This window comes from Chamaea fasciata, unplaced genomic scaffold, assembly GCF_029207755.1.
Source record: "Chamaea fasciata isolate MVZ Bird 193981 ecotype frontalis unplaced genomic scaffold, bChaFas1.0.hap1 SCAF_2, whole genome shotgun sequence".
In the NCBI taxonomy this organism is placed as follows: Eukaryota; Metazoa; Chordata; class Aves; order Passeriformes; family Sylviidae; genus Chamaea; species Chamaea fasciata.
This window is the reverse complement of record NW_027094087.1, coordinates 20,425,914-20,444,702: the sequence shown is the minus strand read 5'-3', so window position 1 is coordinate 20,444,702 and position 18,789 is coordinate 20,425,914. Positions and strand designations below refer to the sequence as shown.

Genomic DNA, 18,789 nt, shown 5'->3' with positions numbered 1-18,789 from the left:
GCTTGCACTGTCTGTCATAACCCAAAAATGAATGAGCAGTTGCTTCAGAGAGGGTTTCCACCTAGACAGACGACATTTCTGAAGGAAGAGCAGAGGCAACAGAAGTCAGGGGAGACAGAGCAACAGGGGAAGAGTGGGCCATTTGTGCTCCCTCCCACAGAGCTAGCTAGGTCTCTGCAAGCAGCTGTGCCAGTTTCTGACCAACATCAATATGTCAATTCCGCTTCTCAAAAATCACAAGCCTACTTTGGGTCTGCCCCCCGCAGGCATGTAACTGTGGGCAATCCTGCATCGGTATTGACAGCTGGGGCACTCAGCAGCAGCACAGGGAGCAGCCACAGCCCTGCCACCCACCCCCCGTGGCAGTGTCATATTGGACATCGCTGCAATGGAAAGGTTAAAGGAAACCTTGTTGAAAAGAGATGAGAAAGGGCTGACTTTATGTTTAGACAGCCCCCGGGGCTGCAGAGGGACTGGTTTTGGGGAGGGAGTGCAGAAAGAGTGGTGGAAACTGCGTCTCTGCTTCCTCTTGTTGGCAGAACAGTGTGAAGCTACTGGCTTGGTGGTGGAATTTGACCTTGCTTTGCCTTGTCTGGTTGGGAGAGCCCCCCCAAGTTTGGAGCATCTGTACATGGAATATGATGAGGATGATGATATTTTCTTTGCAAAATGGATGAGCAGCTTCTGGGGCCACAACTTGATTGATGAGGAGAAAGAAGGCAGAGGCCACAAGAAACGTCAGCCACGACTCTGTAGTGAAAGGAGAGCATCCCTACCGGTAAGAGCCGTGTGCAGCTTCCTCTGTGTGTGCACGTGGTGTAGGGATAAATATAACTTCCATCCCCAGAGGCACGGCCCCAGGGAGGCATGAGGAGTATGGAACACCTTGCCAAGTAAGTTCAGTTTCTTCTGGCAGCTGCTAGTTGCTTTTTGAACTTAACTGTCTGACGGGGTCAAGCCTCTGGGGTCTTGGAGTACAGAAAACTGGCAAACTCCAAGATAAGTGCTGATAGGACCAGAAATGTAAGGAGGATTGTGTAATAGCTGTGTAACTATGTATTACAGTGTTGTTCTGGCTGCTCAGCACAACCTGGCAGAGATCAGAACATTTTGTACCTGCATAAAGACTGTTTGTAACCAGTCTGTTCTCATGTGAAAAACTGTATAACTCCATATGTGTTAAAAGGATTTGGACCTAATTATGCAACTGTATTGTCTCCAGGAAGTGTTACCCTTTCCCCCTTGGGATTTACTTGTTTTCAGGTAAGTGTAACTTCTATATTGAGTTAGAGGATGCAGTCCCTTCTGTTTTAAAACATCTGTCTCTGAAAACAATGATACAACACATAACAAAGGTTACTAAACTGTGAAGTAAGATTTTCAGGTAGAAGGTAAGATTCTTTATTCTTAAAACAAAATAGTTGGGGAAGAGGCAGGTTCATGTGCAGAAGGCAGCTCACAACTAAGTGATTATTGAAATTAGGTTAAACTGAAAAGAGCTGTTCACAATCTTTTCTTTATTCAAAGACTGTTGTTTTCATTTCAGCTTTTAAAAGAATGTCCAAACCTGTCTCATTTTTTTTTCCAACTACATCAGTCGTCTTAACAAAGATATTATGTTTCATTAAAAAACATTTTTTACTTATATCCTTAGATCATTATGGCTGCAATGGAGAAAATGCTAATATATTGAGGAGGAGCAGCTAATCTTTTCCAAACTTGTTTTTTGTGCCATTCTGTGTTTCCATCATGCAAGTTCTTCTCTACAGCTGTCAGGTTCTAAAATGTGGGATTTTTCATTTCCAAAAAACATTGGCTAAGAAAAACAAACGAGTCCAAAACCACTTCCTCCCTGTTTAAATTCATGGACAGGCTGGAGAGGTAATCTTCATTCATAACTTCTGATCTGATCAGCCACATTTGTTATTTACTCTTATATTTCACCTCAGCCATAGATTGTAAGACAGACTCTAAGCTAGAGCTTTGCTGCTGTATTCCATCAGAATGCTGAACACATAACATTTATTAATGGGAGGGGAAGGAGGTTAATTAATTTTACTGTATTTTTGTACTTTTTATTTGTACTTTTTCACTCCAAGACCCATGCATATGTGATTTCTTTAGGTCTCAAGAGAAACTGGAGTGTAAGAATGTATTTTAAACCTCTTTCCATTCAGCAAGGTGCTGAACACATCTTGGATGTTGGTGTCTGTATTTATGTGTGCACAGACATTTCATTTGAAGCATGTCCTTATATTCAGCTTGTTCAAAAACTATTTAAATATTTAGCTAATAGCTATTCAAATACTTTGCTATACTTGCATTCCTGAATCCATACCTAGAATTTAGATTAAGTTTACCGACAGAAAGCTAGCTAGAAATAAATTATTTTTTTGATGTTACTGTTTAACGAGCTAATTAAAACACTTCATTATATCTGGCCTTTACATTAATACTTCACACAAATTTGTCTTGCTCCACTAGTTTCATATAGAGGATGTAAATTTTAACTGCTTTATTTCTCAGTGCCAGATGTTGACTGGAAGAATGAGATGAGAAGATTTGTCTGGGGATTTTATGATTTAGGGATAGATTTTGAAATAAACTCTTGATTTGGAAGTTGGATATTTCATAGTGAACAGCACTAGTATGTGTTGTCCAACCAAAGCCAGAAGTTAAACAAATGGGCACTACTGATGCCTTGGAAATACCTCCAGAAAGAGCATCTCCTTGTTGAGAGCAGTAACTTGAGAGCTATTGCACCTGGATGGGTGTTTTTTGCCCAGTTGCTCCAAATTATAACTACTGTAAGATTAATTATTGCAAATTATAACTGTTGTAAGATTCAAAACACTGGTACCGTTGTTTAAACATTGTTTTCATTTTATCAGAACAGTGCTAATTATCAGGAGGAATAATAACTGAGATTAGCATGCATCTCTTCTGCAAACTAATACCTCCACAGCAGGTCACAGCATATCCTTTCTTCCGTCTCAACATTGAAAATTGGAGTAACTCCACTGTCTAGATGAAAATCAATCAGCAAGTTCTGACATAGATGCTGGGAAAAGCTCCTTGTGCAGGTACAATGGTACAGCCAAAAGAGCACTGCCAGCTCACTTGGTCTCATATCCAGGACTGGTGTTCAGGGCATGAGCAGCAGAGCAGTCCTGCCCATGTGAACTGCTTCTGCACCACGAGCCTTTTGGTGCTACATACCAAAGGGTAGCACAAAAGATGGTTCTGCTGGAAAATCACTTTCAGCTCCAAACTGCTGTGTTGGTCCTTGTAGATTTTCCTGTGCTGTAGTGAGACATTCAAGTCACTGCCCCCACCTCAAAGACCAAAATAAACTCCTGTGGTATCCTATCGTGGTACAGTCCCCACCCTAAATATGGTTAAAGCTTTGAAGAATAACTCCCAAACTGACAACACTTTTCATTATTTTTCCCCAATGTCTTGGTATTCTTCACAAACTGTACCGAGATGAGCTTTGCAAAATGCTTTTGCGCTTTTCATTCACACTTTGCAGGGGGGAGCACAAAATTATATTTATCCTTCACTGGGTCACTTGCAAGTCAGGCTAAAACATTAACTCCAGTCTGTCAGGCTAAAACAACATGTAACTCCACTCTCCTGGAAAGCTCAGAGCTGTGTGCCTTGCTGTGGGCCAATACTGAATGTAAAAACTGCCTGGGGATAATTAAGTCAGCTGTTTCCATCTCCCTTATTTAACTTGTTTCCCTGGCAAACTTCAGAAAAATTAACCGTGATACCCTTTCTGAAGCCTCCAGCTATGACTTTCCTTGACACATTCTAGTTACCCTATATAATTTTGGTTCTAAACACATCTTACCTCCCAGACATTTTGTTGTAAGGAAGAGATTGGAGGCAAAGGAGAACTGATAAGAAGTTTACAGCCCTACACAGGTATCCACCTTCAAATAGACACTGTTGCTCACAGGAGAAAATTGCTTAGAGCAGCTGAGAGTGGGTGCAGAGCAAATGACTGCTGTTGAAGTTACTGACGTTTAATTTAAATTAAATTTAGACTGAACATCTACCACAATATTGTTACTATAGACCAATTGAAGGCCAGACCAAAATATTTTTAAGAAATATATGCTTTTCTGTAAACTTCTTGGAAGGAAATGAAGCCATAGGAGAACATCTGAATGTCAGATGTTCCAAAATATCCCTACAATACTCGGGTCATTGTGTAAACTGCAGCAAACAATGAACATTTGTGCTGACACACTGAAGATTAATGTTCTTACTGACAGTTGTGCAAGCTCTCAGATCAAGCCCAAAGGAAGTAAACAATCAACTTGTCTACAACAGAAACTGAGAAAGAGATAAGGCAAATTATACTGACAACAGTTTTTGTTGTGTGAAGCATTTTTGTTTGTGTACCTTTTGTGTGTTTGAGATGGGCAATTAGCAGAAGATTAGCTGTTTTGTAAATAGATACACTGAGCATGAGTGGCCTTTACCCAGCACAGAAAAAAGGGGTACTAATGAGAATGAGAAACAATCACTGAGATCGCTTGTGCTTCTGGCTTTCCCAGCACTGGCAAATGATCCCCATTTTGATAGTGGAGAATTTAATGTATCATGCAAAGGCACTGTGAGAGAAAGCATAGTCACAGTGATATGACTACATAGACCTGTAGCTTTACCCTTAGCCCACTGAGGGAGACGGGCATTTCAGAGGAAAGCCTGTCCCTTTACTGGACCATTGCTGCCATATCAGTAGGTAAACTGAAGTCTTTTTGGTAAGGGCTTAACTGCAATTCTATCTGTGAAGGGCAATTAAAAAGCAATGTCTTAGTAAAAGAAAACATTTACAGACTTTGCAAAACAAGATTGATAGAATACAATCCCCCTTTTCAGCTGTCCTCCTGTGTTTGGTTTGGTTTTTTTCCCAAACCCTCTAGGAACAGATACCAGTGATTTTTACCATGAGACAGTTTTTATTTCCAGGAAAGAATATATGTTGATGCCATTAAAATGACAGAGAAGATATTTAGCTGGTTGAGCCTGGCATGTCATGTGTGGTCCTGTCCCTCGAGCACAATGTGATTGCTTTCATGCTTTCTAAAGTAACAATACAATATGACCTTACAGAACTTGCAGCTGTATTGACTGGTTTGAAACCAAAGCAAAAATAATATGGCAGCAATCATTAACACTACTCTCAGAGGCAGTCCATAATACTGGACATTGTAAGCTTATGCCTGGAAAAGAAATGGGACCAGTACCATACATTCTGTAAACACTCTTCAATATTAGGTACTTCTGTCAGATGTGAGATTGACTATTTTTAGCATCTCTCATCAAACCTGTCGAATGTGGTGTAACTGCAGCCATATGAATGCACAGCCTGTCTGTTCAGGGAAAGGCTGCATAGGTCACTGTTGTGCCAATACATTTATAGTAGCATCTGGGCCAGAGTGAATGAAGTTGTGTGCAGGACAGTTGTGTTTCAGGTCCCTTGCAGTCCAAGGTTTGTAGATTCACGTGAACACTGTACCAAGTTGTTTTAATTTCCCCACTTGCTAAAATAACAAAACAACCAATACACACACCACAAACCCTGCTCTGAGTGTAGGGTTTTCTACTGGATTTTCTTAGAAAGCATTGCAGAACCAGTGGGATAAACCCTCCTTTATTAGAAACAAACACAGCTCCCTTAAAGCAGAACTTTTTGGGGTTAGTTAGTAGCTGAAGGCTTAGCAACAGGTTTATACAAAACAGAGAACCACAGAATCAATAAGGTTGGAAAAGACCCCAGAGATCATCAAATCCAACCTTTGACCAATCCACCACCATGTCAACTAGACCATGGCACTGAGTGCCATGTTCTGTCTTTCCTTAAGCACTTCCAGGGACTATGACCCCACCACCTCCCTGGGCAGTCCAATTCCGATGTCTAGTCATCCTTTCTGTGAAGAAATTCCTCATAATGTCCAAAACATACATGCATTCAAAAATAAATGCAGCAGCTGGGTGCCTGGAGTGCTGTAATCTGACACGAGCAGGGGTGTAATTTTCAGTACCTCCCATCTCTCACAACTTTCACCATCTACATCTTACCAGTGTTCAGCTACTCATCCTGAAAATCCTCAATAGCTGGCAGGGTTTGGGGTATCCCTGGCTCTGTGTGGTGTCCTTCTCATGCCTCCCTTCTACATGTCTGTCCCTTTCTAAAAACACCAATACATGACTCCACAGGACACAGCAGTTCTGTATCAGTTTAATCTCCTTTGCAGACATTCAATTAAACGCAGCGGATGCAGATCAATATCTGCATGCCAGGCCTCAGAAAACTGAATCACACTGAAACTAAACAACTATCTACTCACTCCCCACTTCAGTCCTGCAAATGTAATTGTACAAGTCTATTTCCTACCACTTCTTTGGTAGGGATGTTCAGCACCCTGAAAGTGCTGCTCCATTAGCTCAAGACAAATGTGCCCAAGAAACCAGCAGAAAATTCAAATCAGGGCAATAAAGCATCTTGTCTGCATGTAGGCTGTGCTGAAAACTTGACAGAACTGGGTGAGAAATGGTCGCTGTCACACTCTAAACTCAAACAGCTGATAAGGCCTGCAGCATTGTGGGTCAAACCTCTTATCTGACTCATCTGGCCACAAAAGGCTGGGTGATGCTTTTTGAGCGTCCTGCCTGGAAACTGCAGCCATGTGCAAGGCCTGCGTTTTTGAGGTTATGAAGAGTCCCAGTTCCTTTTAGTGTCAGTGAACACTAAGAGGACCCAGCACACTTTGCACTTGAAATGTTCACTGTGTGCCAAAACTTATATCTTCAAACCCAGGAATAATAGGAAATTCTGCCACTGCTGCCTCCAGAAAGCAAGTTCTTGGCAGTGTGATTCTCCTACACTTAAAAAGAAAGATACAGAATTCTGGGGAAGGTCCTTCACTTTGCACCACTGTTTGGGAGAGTGTCTGTGGCAGGAAAAAATCTGGCTTGTGTGTTCTACTTTGCTGTTCAATAGTCAATAAAGACTTTTTGTTTTTCAGGCCAAGCTTTCCTCCCTTCATACAACACGACTTCATGCATCTGCCAAAGGCTCATCTTCAGGCCACCTCAGGGGCTCCAAGGAATTTCAAGAAGACCAAGATGTCAAGTGCCACTGTCACAAGAAGGCAAGCAGAACACCTTCAGCAGACAGCTCATGTCCAGAGACAAACTCCATTCAGGAATTTGCAGAGTCCTTTGAAAAGCAACTGCATCTCAAAAGCAAACGCTCAGTTTCTTTGGTAGGTAACAACCAACTTAAGATCACTACACAAGAAAAATGCCCAACCAACCAAGTCAGCTTCATCCTTTGTGTAATTGCTGTGACTTTGCTGGGGGAGGTGCAGAAATAAACTCCAACTGGAATTTCTCAAATTACTACAAGTAGCGCAAACAAGGTTAAAGTTGTATCATTAATGTGAGGATTTTTGATGTGGTGTTACTGCCTAGGCTTATTCAGGAATGTTTATCCTCAAAATGAGGCACTGCACTGGCTCATGTGACAATGTTGTCAGAGGTTTCTATGGCTGTGGCCACAAAACATGACAATACAAACCCAGGTTTGCTTCACTTCTGCTGCAAGGCCCAGCTCAATTTTTCACTGCTGCTGACCTGACTTAACCTATGTGGAATTATCTGTAATACTGCCAGACACTGCAGTGTTTGAGAGGCTTCTCATTTACCCCTCAGGACTCCATCCACTCCTTTCTGCAGTGTCACCATGCAGCTGCAGCAGCAGCTATTGCTATAAGTAGCAGAACTTATTTTCACTGAAAGGGCATGCAGGCAGCAGGGGATTCTCCCCCCATTTCATCCTTCTCCCCATCATTCTGTCCAGAGCCATGAGCATTTTGTCTGGTGTGTTTTGATGAAGTAGCCAATAGCAACTTTTTGTCTATGACACTTCAGTATATTTTTGCTATGATGATACATATTATCTGCTGTATCATGCAATGGAAGAAAGGGTAATAAATCCTGACTCATTTTAAGTATCAGAAAAACACTATCAGATTGTCACTCCATTCAAAAAACCGTGCTTGAATAACACCTGACATTAGAATCAAATAACTACATAAGGAAGTATCCTTTTTTTTTTTTTCCAGTTTCTTGACACTGACAATTTGTATGGAAAAGGAATTTTCAATCCTCTTTGCACAGCAAAAGAGGGGAAAAAATCTCTTTTCACAAAGCAGCATAATTACATGATCAGTCCCATAATTAGTGCTTGCATGAACAGTCCTCTAAGAATTATGATGATGACAGCATTGTTACACCATAGTCAGAATTTCAAGCGCATTTCCTAATCTTCTTTTTCCTCTTCAGGAACTATTCAATTGATTTCATTTGGAAATTTACATTGCCTCATGTGCCAACATTTACTAGTGGTTGTCTGGTTTATAATTTATAATTTCTCAAAAATGCCTGTGGCTAGAAAGTCTGTGAGTGTGTAGTTGATGTATGATTATGTTTAGTGAGCATAATGTATTAAATATGGCTTCGGTGCCAGTTAAAAGCATGGATTCCAGTGCCCCTCTGTAATCAGCAGTGAGGTGTGCTGAGCTGTATTTTAATCTGTTTTTCAAGCAGATCAAGTTGCTGCCATTCCCTCAGTCACAGCTGTAGTTTGGGTGATGTGAAGGACTTATGAATCTCAAAGAACTGAGCAATAGGTCAGAGATCTGAAAGGAAATTTGGGCTTAAACCTGTGTCTCCAAATCGTGCATTTTTTTTGCATTCAGAGCTCTGTGGGTGCAATTCAAACCACCATGATCAGACAGGTGAAGAGTGTGGGAGAGGTAATTCATCTCCTTTCCTGCCTATTGCTTTTCTCATATAAATGTGTCTGTGAGAACCCTTCAGACCTTGGCTTCAGCGAGGTCTTTGCAGCTAGCACTGAGCAGCCTTCAGGGACATAAAGATGGATCACATGAAAGGATATTAACATGGAGTCTGGGCTGGCATCTCCGAGCCCTTCCCTTTCTCCCTCCTGTCTGCTCTCCTCTTCAAGTCTACTGAGCCTGTGACCCTCCTATCATATACAGAGTAAAATCAAAGCATGTGTGTTGCTTATTGCTGAGTTTAAGGTGATTGGCTTGCGCCTTGAATTTGAGCCCATGATGGTAAAGCTGATCTTGCTGAGGCAGGTTACTGGAGTATTTTGCTACATAGTGAAATAAAATAATGAGTTTTTAAATTTTTTTGTTCTTGTAGGAGTCTCTTCTAATTCCCTGCTATTTTTATCCCTGCCTTTTAGCAACCTGAAGGTGCAAAAGAGAGACGAGAAAGAGAAAAATTGCATTTGAGAAAAAGCAAGTCTCATAAGAGAACGGGAGAGAAATCAGAGGCGAGGAGAGAGCGGGAAGAAGCTGAAAGTTCAGAAGTACCTGCAAAACACAGCGAACAGTTTCCATCACAAGCAAGCATTCATAAAGGTTATGTATGCACAGGCAGCTAAAATGCATTGAGATAATCAATCTTAACACTTTCCCTGAAGAGCGGAGGGAGCATTCTTGTTCTGTTTTGACTAGAAGAGGCTTATTAGCTAGAATAACCCCTAAGTTGTAAAATAAAAGTAAAATTCAACCGCATCATTGACACCATGTTACTACCTTCCTTTCTTTACTTTTGTCATTAGAAATGTGACCTTTGTCATAGGAGTGTATCAGTAGCAAGATCCAAGTTAGAGATTTACCATCATAAGAGGATTTCAGGCATATTTAGCATTGCAGCAGGACAGTGGTGGATGTGCTCCTTTAAGAGGAGACCACCATCTATGTATTACAGAGCCATGCAAAGCCTTATGTTTCTTTTTTAATTGAAAACAGGCTTTTTGGTAGGTTTGGGAAGAAAAAAGTACACATAAACAGCCAACTGCTTCCTGGCCCTGACATTCACTTAGATTTGTCTTGAAAACAGGTATCTTTTTGCTCTGACAATCTTTCAGCTCCAAATTTCTGTAAGAGGAGAGAAGCCCATGTTCTCTTCTACACCTCCTCTATGTCTCAATTCCCTCTGCTTTTCCTGTCACTGTGCAGTGGGACTCATTTCACTGGCATCTCCCAGCCCTCTCCCATATCCTCAGTCCCATTTCCCCAGTCACACAAATCATTATTCCTCCCAACTTCACCCTCGTTACCTTGCTTCTTATTGTGGCCTTTCTTCTCTCCATTTACTACTTTACTGCCGTGTAACTACCAGTCTCTTTTGCTACATCGCTACTTTTGCTTCATCAATATCTGAGCCTTGCTGAAAACTTTCCAGTAAAACCAGAGATGTTCTGTCTCTCATATTTCCATATAATCTCTTCAAGGGATTGCTGAGGCATTGCAACCCCTTTTCCTTTTCCAGAATTGGGGCCAAACTGGCAGTCTATGGTAAGCAGGATCTAGGAACACTCTGTTCCTCTGGCTGAGAATCTCCTGAACACAGGTGTAAATCTCATCTCCACATGCTCACAAACACACACTCCCACAATTCCCCTTTCTTCAAAGTGCCAGTGTTCTTTGCAGATACAGCCCTGCTCTCTTTAGGAATAACTTCCCCAGGCCCAGTATGGAGAAAGCCTGATTTGGATTATATGGTTAGTTAATGAAGTTAGTTGTGAGTTAATGAAGCCATGAGAGAAAGTCAAGGTCTGACGGATATTCTTCCTGTGATTTTTCTGTAATTAACAAAGATCTTACTAATTTGCCTTAGAGCCTTACTTTTGAATATTCAGCCCTTTAAAAGCTTAGGGCATCCTTAAAACTTTGTAACACTTATATCCATTAAGGGATTGTGTTGTTTGGGTTTTTTTGTTAAGGGATTTGGGGGATATATAGGAAAGCAACTGAACCCTTACTGATGCTTGTAAATTGCTTCTTGTCTGGTAACATATATTATAAACTAATAAATCTAATAATGAAAAAATGTTGTTCCTATGCATAGTTCCTGTCCTTCCCAATCCAGACTGAATTTTTACCAAGTTCTTCTGTCAGCCAAGACTTCAGTGCAGATGACTTTTACTTTACAACCTTGATCTGAAGACTGCATTACAGAAGGTCTGGATAGAAAAGAACATGGCCAGCAGTGTCTGAGCTGCTCAGATAAAACCTCTCGCATACATCCCTTAGGTAGCAGCCTGTCCTCACATCTTGTGAGAGCTGAATGTCGTGGCTGCATCAGCTTTGCCTGGATTTCAGTCTATCAGCTGCCTCCTCCTGTTTTACAGACAGGTTAACTCAACAGGCCCCAGCAGAATTTGCTTGTGTTCATCAGACCAACGTGCTGATTGTACACCACACCTGACGGAAAGAAAACACGAAGCAGAGCTAAAACAGGGGAGGCCTGTGTAGCTGCCCCTGACTTGCTGGTTACCACCTCCTAGAAAGCACAGAAAAGCCTCACTGCCACCAGGGCAGCCAGGCAGCTCTGCCTGCAAACAGATCTCCTGTGTTCCACCAAATCCCATCTCTCTGATGGGGGAGTCTGTAAGTGTTTATGTGCTTTTGAACCGGCCCATCAGCCCCACAGTGTGACTCTGGAAACAGAAACTTTCACATAATGCCCTCTATTTACTCAAAAGTGTTCTCTCTTGCTTTGTATCATGGCTGAGTACACCAACAGCCCTTTCCGGTTCAATCCCTTCCAGTCTGCGGCAATAGTAGTACTTAGATGGACTGAAGCTTGCATGATAGAATGAAATAATTCTCCACAGAAATTAACAAATATTCCATAACAAATTGGGCAATTGGGAAGGCAGGTAACCATCCAAAGTGGGATCTGATTTCAATGGTATGTCTGATATTTCTGTTTCCACAGGAAGTGGAATATACACATAGTCAGAAAGATTCCAGAGGGTTCCATTCTCACAGTAGGTCACTAGTTCGGTTGCAACTGACATAAAAAATAGTCATTGCATTGATTCCATCTTGAATTCTCAGAGCAATGGGGCTGGCTGCAGGCAGTTTCTGCACAAACACTCATTCCTGGGCAAACATTGTTTGCTTTTTGTGCCCTTTCCAAGGGATGGCTACAAGTTGTATCACAGTCCAAACCCTGGACATGGAGGTCAGGCTTCAGTGGGAAGCGAAGACAAAGGGATGAAATAATCCATATGCTCACTAATAAGAAATATTGAAAACATGAAACAGAAAGGGGAACAAGCAGGAAAACTGGTGTGCTTCAGGGACCCATGAAGGAAATTTTAAACTTGCTGTGTCTCACAAGTGGAAGACCATGGTCTGATAAAATGCTCATCCCTGTGAATTCTTCCAGCAGTTCAGGCCTGCTGGAAAGTGTTCCTGTGGGAAAATGTGAGTACATACTACCTTTCAAGAGCAAGAGAGACTTATACCCCAGTGTTTTCTGAGAGGGCTATGAGAGGACATCAGTTGTGGTTACCTCATCTGTTGGGCAGGCATTCCCAAAGCAAAACATTTATTCTTGCTTCTCAGATATTATTTAATTGCAGCGTGGTTTGGAGGATGAATTAAATTTTGAGTGCTGGTTAACTTATCATGTATTGTTATATGAAATGCCATTCCCCTCACAGGTAAAATGATGTAACAGCTGTGTTTATGTACATGCTCAGAGCAACCCTTTCTGGGGAATAAAATAGGAAATATTTAAATGCATGAATAAAATAAAAATTAAACAACCATGAAGTATAACTGAAGAAGAATATAATACCTATTAAAAAAAAGAAACAAATTATTAAATACAAAAAAATTAAAATATTAATCAACAGGTTTTTGTTCTTTAGCACGAGAAATGGTATTAGAGTAAGCACAGCCCTGGCTCTAAATGCACTCAGTGTACATGTGAATAGTGTAAAACCATGCAGAGATATAATCAAGCTTGATAATTGAAATTATTCACACAGCAATGAATCATAATCACGGGACTTTGAGCTTATCACAGCTTTCTGCCAAAACTGTTGTAAACAAACAGGTCTTGCAATATTTCCAGCCAAAATCTAGTCATTCAGTGAGAGAATTGAACACTGAAATACAACAAACTTCATAAAGAATGCCATGCCTGCAGTTGTTGTGCCAGAGCTTTAGGTAATTGCATGAGAATAAATGTGAAAATAAACCCACTCATCATAGAAAACATTGCTCATAGCATGTTGATTTTCATTTTCGCTGTTGTTTTAGATTGACTTGACAGATGCTATTGCTCCTATTAGGATGATCCCTCTGAATCCCAGCTCAGTATCTACAGTTCTTTGGAAAAAGATAATTTCTTTCTGCTGTGTCTTGAGGTCAGACTGAAAATAAGATAAAGAAGTGATACAAAGAGCATGAATATTCTGTCATACTGGATGCATTCTTGTCCTTCTTATCTGTTTTTCAAAATGCTTCAGGTTTCTAAACTGACATAAGTTTTGGTGTATTGAGAAGACCAACCAACTTGTGACAGTTGTACATGAATTTTCATCAAAAAGCCATCAAGGCCCCTACAGAGGATCCTCAGACTGGAAAATTAGTCTTGTTCTTGATAATGAAGTATCAAAAAAGAACTCTTTTTGCTCTAAGTATTCAAGGCCAGGCCTGAGTAACCAGGTCTATTAGAATGTTCCTTGCCCATGGCACAGTGCTTGGAACCAAACAATGTTTTAACCCAAACCATTCTGCAATTCTATGATGATAAAGTATATGGTGTAGTTGTTGCCTATATTGATAACCTCAGGAAAGTCACCAAGCACCAAGTACTCCTCTCTTTGGAGGTGCTTTCTGTAGGTAGCATCTGAGACACAGTGGTGGGGTGGAGTGGAGTGAGAGAAGCAGGTATAACTGCTGTGCTATAGTGGTACTTTAAAACACAAATCTTATCTCTGTACTCTTTGGTCTGGTATCAAATAAGTAAAAATAGAAAGCACTGGATAACATGTTTTTCTAGAGGATAAATAAAGCTGTGTCTGACCTGGATCCTGCTGAAGTTATTCTGATGATAAGAGGACTTCATCTAACAATAGTAAGCTTCCTTTCCTTAAGATCAATGATCCTATAAATAATTTGGACCAGGGATCTTCATTTCTGAAGGGATTATATCAGCTCCACCTCAAAATTCCTGAGAAATAATAGGAAATCTTGCATTAAAATCCTGTTGCACGTGCTCTTTTCCACTTGCTTTTAACAGTGAATGCAAAAGTTGTTGCTGAAGAAACCAACCTGTCCCACATGTCATGTTCTGGTGCATCTCTAAAGTCAGTGGCAGGTTCTTGTCCTTTGTGATGAAGTAGTGAAGAAGAGAGGGTCTTTTAGGATTACTGAGGGGAACTATTCAAGCCTGGATTCTAGATACAGTAGAAATTTTTTTTCTCAAAAGAAAAATTAGAAAATTACTCAGTGCACTAATGCATTATAAGGTTAGTGTAAGTGGTGTGAATTTTTACAAAGTTCAGAGCTGAACTTTGAAGATAAAGCCTCCTAGCTTCTTCCCAGTGATTAGGGAAGAAGTCAAAATATTTTTACAATTCCTTGGACAGTGTAAATCAAAATTGCACATTTGCTACAAAACACATTGTTTGCAAGTTTTCACTTACGATCATTAATCAACTAGATAACCTTCATAGCCATTTTCCAGCAGAGGGAGTCTGTCCATACCAAGTGAGAACACTACAGTCCACTGCAAGCACGAGTTTGAGACAAAAATAGTTACAGTGCCGGCAGGAGGCAACCATCATCAACAGCACGGGTCCAAGCAGTCAAATTTTGCCCTGTGTTGATCATATATGAGGGGTTTTTTTTAATAAATAAAAGAAATCAACATACACTGAAACCCATGGCAGGGTTTAGTCTGGTATTAGGGACTGCAGCATTTACCCCGTGGTCAGCAGAAAAGCCCGATCCAACTCTCTCCTAGTCCTTACTGTAGGAAAGATAACACATTTCTTCCCCCAGGTTTATTCTGACAGAAGTTTCTCAGTGAGAAAAAGCAATAGCATTTTTATTCTTCTAAGCAGCACAAGTTCTTTTCACAGGCAACATAGCTGAAAATAACCCATATTTTAAAATACATTTCAAAACATTTCTGTTCATCAAATGCAACCTCTTTTCCACAACCTAAGTGAGATGGGTGGCATGTCCACCCCTATCTTGGCTGGTCTGTTCAGAGTCTGGGATGTGGGGAGGTTTTTGCTGCTTTGCTGGGCTGAGAACTCCCATGGCAAAGGGCAGGGACATGCTCCTGTTGGGCAGCTTTGCTGTGAAGGTACATCTGGCAGTGGGACAGAAATCAGTACCTGGGGAGCAGCAGGAGTCTTAAACCACTCAACTTCTTTGCACAGGCAATGTGAGTCACAGTCCTTGGCCTCTCACTGTTATTGCAGAGGAAATCTGGACACATAAACCATATTGAACTGCATTCTCCAAGCAGATACAAATACGCTAACTGCAGCGGGATTATTCATGGTTGTGAAGTGAAGCATAAATGGACACATTGGCAGGATCAGTTCATATGTCCTGTCAAGTAAATGTGTGTATTTGCTCAGAAACAAAAAGCAGGTAAAACAACTGTATTTCCTAAAAGAAACAAAGTAAGTCACAGGGAAGTCAAAACAAAGCTGACAGTAATTGAAAAAGGATGATTTGGCTGCAAACTTCAGCAGGAGACATAGGACCAGAATTGGCCTTCTTTCCCTTTTACACTTATCACTGGCTTACTAAATTAGTAGGTAATTTCATTTTTATTATGCCTGTTCACCAAGGTACAAAATAACATTTAATGTACATTTATATAACATATGAACTATACATATATATGTGCAGATATAAACGTATACGTATACGTATATGTATGCACAGAGACATGTGCTGACAATTAGGTATTTGTATATCTGCATCTCCTCGGAGAACTGTGCTGTACTGTGGGTTTCTGTCCACCACTCCTCCTGCCTGGCCACAAACTATTACATTTCAAGCTGCCCCTGGGTTTCTCTGCTTTCCCTCAACCTTCTTGCTCAGAAACAGCCTTCGCTCCATCAATCCCCAGCTTTCCTGCAACAGCCTTTTCCTACAGAGATGCTTAGCTGACTGCCTGTGACCCCATTTGTATCCAACATCTCCTAGCAAGCTCAAACCCATGTTCAAGCGTGCCTGTGCTGATAAGGTCTCTGTGTCAATATATCCTAACCCATGGGCAGATGGACATTCCCATGCTATGGGAAACCTCATGAAAAGGCAGGAACAAGTGGGAGTCTGCACCATGCAGGTGGCAGTGCCAGCTTCTGGACTTCTGGATTAAAGCAAAGAGGAGGAGGAGGAGGACCCCAGTGAATTCATGCTGAAGCGCCTCTGCAGCTGTAACTTGGTGTCTGGCTTGGGAACAGAGTTGGTGATACCAGAGTGAGGAGCTCAGGCTGAACTTTTTCATGGGGTGGTCTGATTAGGGCATCCCTGGGGAGGAGTGTGATGGAGAGAGCCCAGAGCAGCCTATGGGAGGGAGCTGGTTTGTAAGACATGTTTTGGGTTCATAGGCACTCTGTAAATTCAGGTGTTTTAGGAGGCCAAAATTTCCCTAAGTGATGGCCAGCCAGAAGACCTATGGATCCATTTCCCAGTGAGATGGGACACGTGACTCTGTCTGTCGGGAGCTGGTTGGGAAGACAGTGGCTGTGGGGAAAGTGTTTGTTTCCTGGGAATATTTCACCTGATCACACAGACTTTTGTGACTTGGGTGCAGTCCCTCCTTATTTTGGCTCTTTCTCTTTCATGTAAGTGATAAATGTGCATATTGGGGAAGCTTTTGTGCACCAGAGATTTTATGGCCCTGGTCCTGTGGGATGAAGACTGCTACAACAATCAAATGTGGCAAGCAGGAGGACATTTTCCTGCTGTGCTGCAGAGGAGCCAAGGAGAAGGGTCGCAGGAGGCAATGCCTGCGCAGTGACACTGGATTTCCAGCCTCCTCATCACTCCACACTCACCTTCCACAGCTGTGCTCCTGGTCTCACTCTCTCTTCTGATGAAAAAGCATTTTTCCCTCTTTATCCCTAGGCTGGGCTACAGCTGATGTTTTTCATATCGTTGCTTCACTGGCCAGTTTCCCCATCCTGTTCTTTCTGCCTCATGTCTCTGTCTGGAAGGTTGTTCACCCTGATGTCTTTCCCCAGCTAACTGTCCTGACTCACCCGAGGTACGTGCAGTACAGCCACAGAGACTGAGAGAACAAAAATTAACAAAACAATGAGGAAGACAAAACTGCAACTTTAAAAAAAATATGGAAAGAACACCATTAGGTTTACAAAGTTAAACTCTCAAATGTTGGACAAATCCAGACCTAAGGCTGCCTTCGGAGGGGTAGTTTGGCCCCCTTTTCCCTTCCCCCACACAATGTGTATTATGTGACATGATTTAATTGTTTGGCTGCATACTATTTTTCCCACAGGACTAGTGCCTCATTTAGTGTAAATGCAGGACAGCGTCTGGGAATGAAGCTGGTCTCTGCATTTCCTGGACTAAGTGTGTTACTAGGAGCCCCGTTTATCACCACCCAACCCAGACACTGCGCTGAATTTGGAGCTGACTGCTTTTTCATGAGGTTTTCTGGAGTGGCTTCCCTGCAGCCTCTGACTATTTATCACCACAGTGTGCCTAAAGGTGAGAAGCTACTGTTTCCAGGGAACTGGGAACTTTTTATTATGATTTTATGAAGTTTTTTTGAATACTCCATTGACTCTGACATTTGTTCAGAATACTTTATGATTTAACTAACTGATGCAGCAGACTTCATTTGCTGTTCTGAGTGCTGGGTTCTTCTATGAATCTATAACCTAAATGTCTCCTACCAAGTATCTAAAATCAAGAAACCATAAGCCAGACATGAAGATGTCTCACCTAGATGTAACTAAGGAACTTGATAGAAGCAGGGAGAGTTTCTTCTTCTTTCGGCCGCCATTTCTTTCTCTGTTAGTAGAATATTCCCTGTTTTCCCACAGTCTTCTGCCTTAGGTTTCCATGTCCCAGATGAAGTAGGACTTGGCTTGATATTTGTCCCTGAGTGAGCAAACCAGATGAGCTCTCCACTACCTGGTGATGTTTAGAAGTCACATCTTGTAAACTTGTTTGACTTTTCTGTTGCTGACTGTCCTTCACCAAAAAATGCCGTGTCATTTTCCTCAGCGTGAATAATCTTTCATTTTCTAACACAAAACTTACATCCTGAGCTGGAGCATAGCAAAAAGAAATGCCATTCCACATTCTCAGAGATGATTTTCAGAGCTCTGTGTTGATATATGCAGCTTTAAAATCATCTTTTCTCTCATTCGGCTGATACTTGATGAAACAAGGAAAAGCAAAGATTCTTACTTGGCACTGTGGGGACAGGGCTCAATCTTTTTTTATCATTTGTATCATGGTTTAACATGTTTTTTAGCATTTGTGTCATGGTTTAACATTTGCACAAAAGCAGCACAGTACTGCAGACAACCTCACCTGCACAGCTCTCTGTGTTGAGACATATTTGCTTCAAGAACTGAAACTCTGAGAAGAAAAACTTCTGGAACCTGCAAACTGCTTTCTCCTGGTGCTTCTGCTTTTCCCAGATTTCTCTGTACTTCATCATCATAATACAGGGATAGGAAAGGCTGGGGAGAAAGTTCTTACTCTTACTACTCCCGGTATTTCTGGCTTTATTACACTAGATTCTCTGTGCCAAATTGCTAGACTAGTTCAAAGGACTCTGATCAACTTGAAACATTGCCAATTACCTGTGAATTATAGATTGTTTCAGGAAATGCTCCTGCAGTCACTGCAGTTCCTCTGT

General features: G+C 41.4%; 1 protein-coding gene across 1 annotated transcript; it reads left to right on the top strand.

The window, feature by feature from the left end:
• The first annotated feature begins 622 nt into the window (after positions 1-622).
• On the top strand, positions 623-10,903 carry LNP1 (leukemia NUP98 fusion partner 1). The gene is made up of 3 exons (XM_066177348.1): positions 623-778; positions 7,044-7,283; positions 9,296-10,903. Exons 1-3 carry the CDS (start codon positions 632-634, stop codon positions 9,494-9,496), a joined length of 588 nt encoding a protein of 195 aa, XP_066033445.1. The 5' UTR covers positions 623-631; the 3' UTR covers positions 9,497-10,903.
• Positions 10,904-18,789: the final 7,886 nt, after the last annotated feature.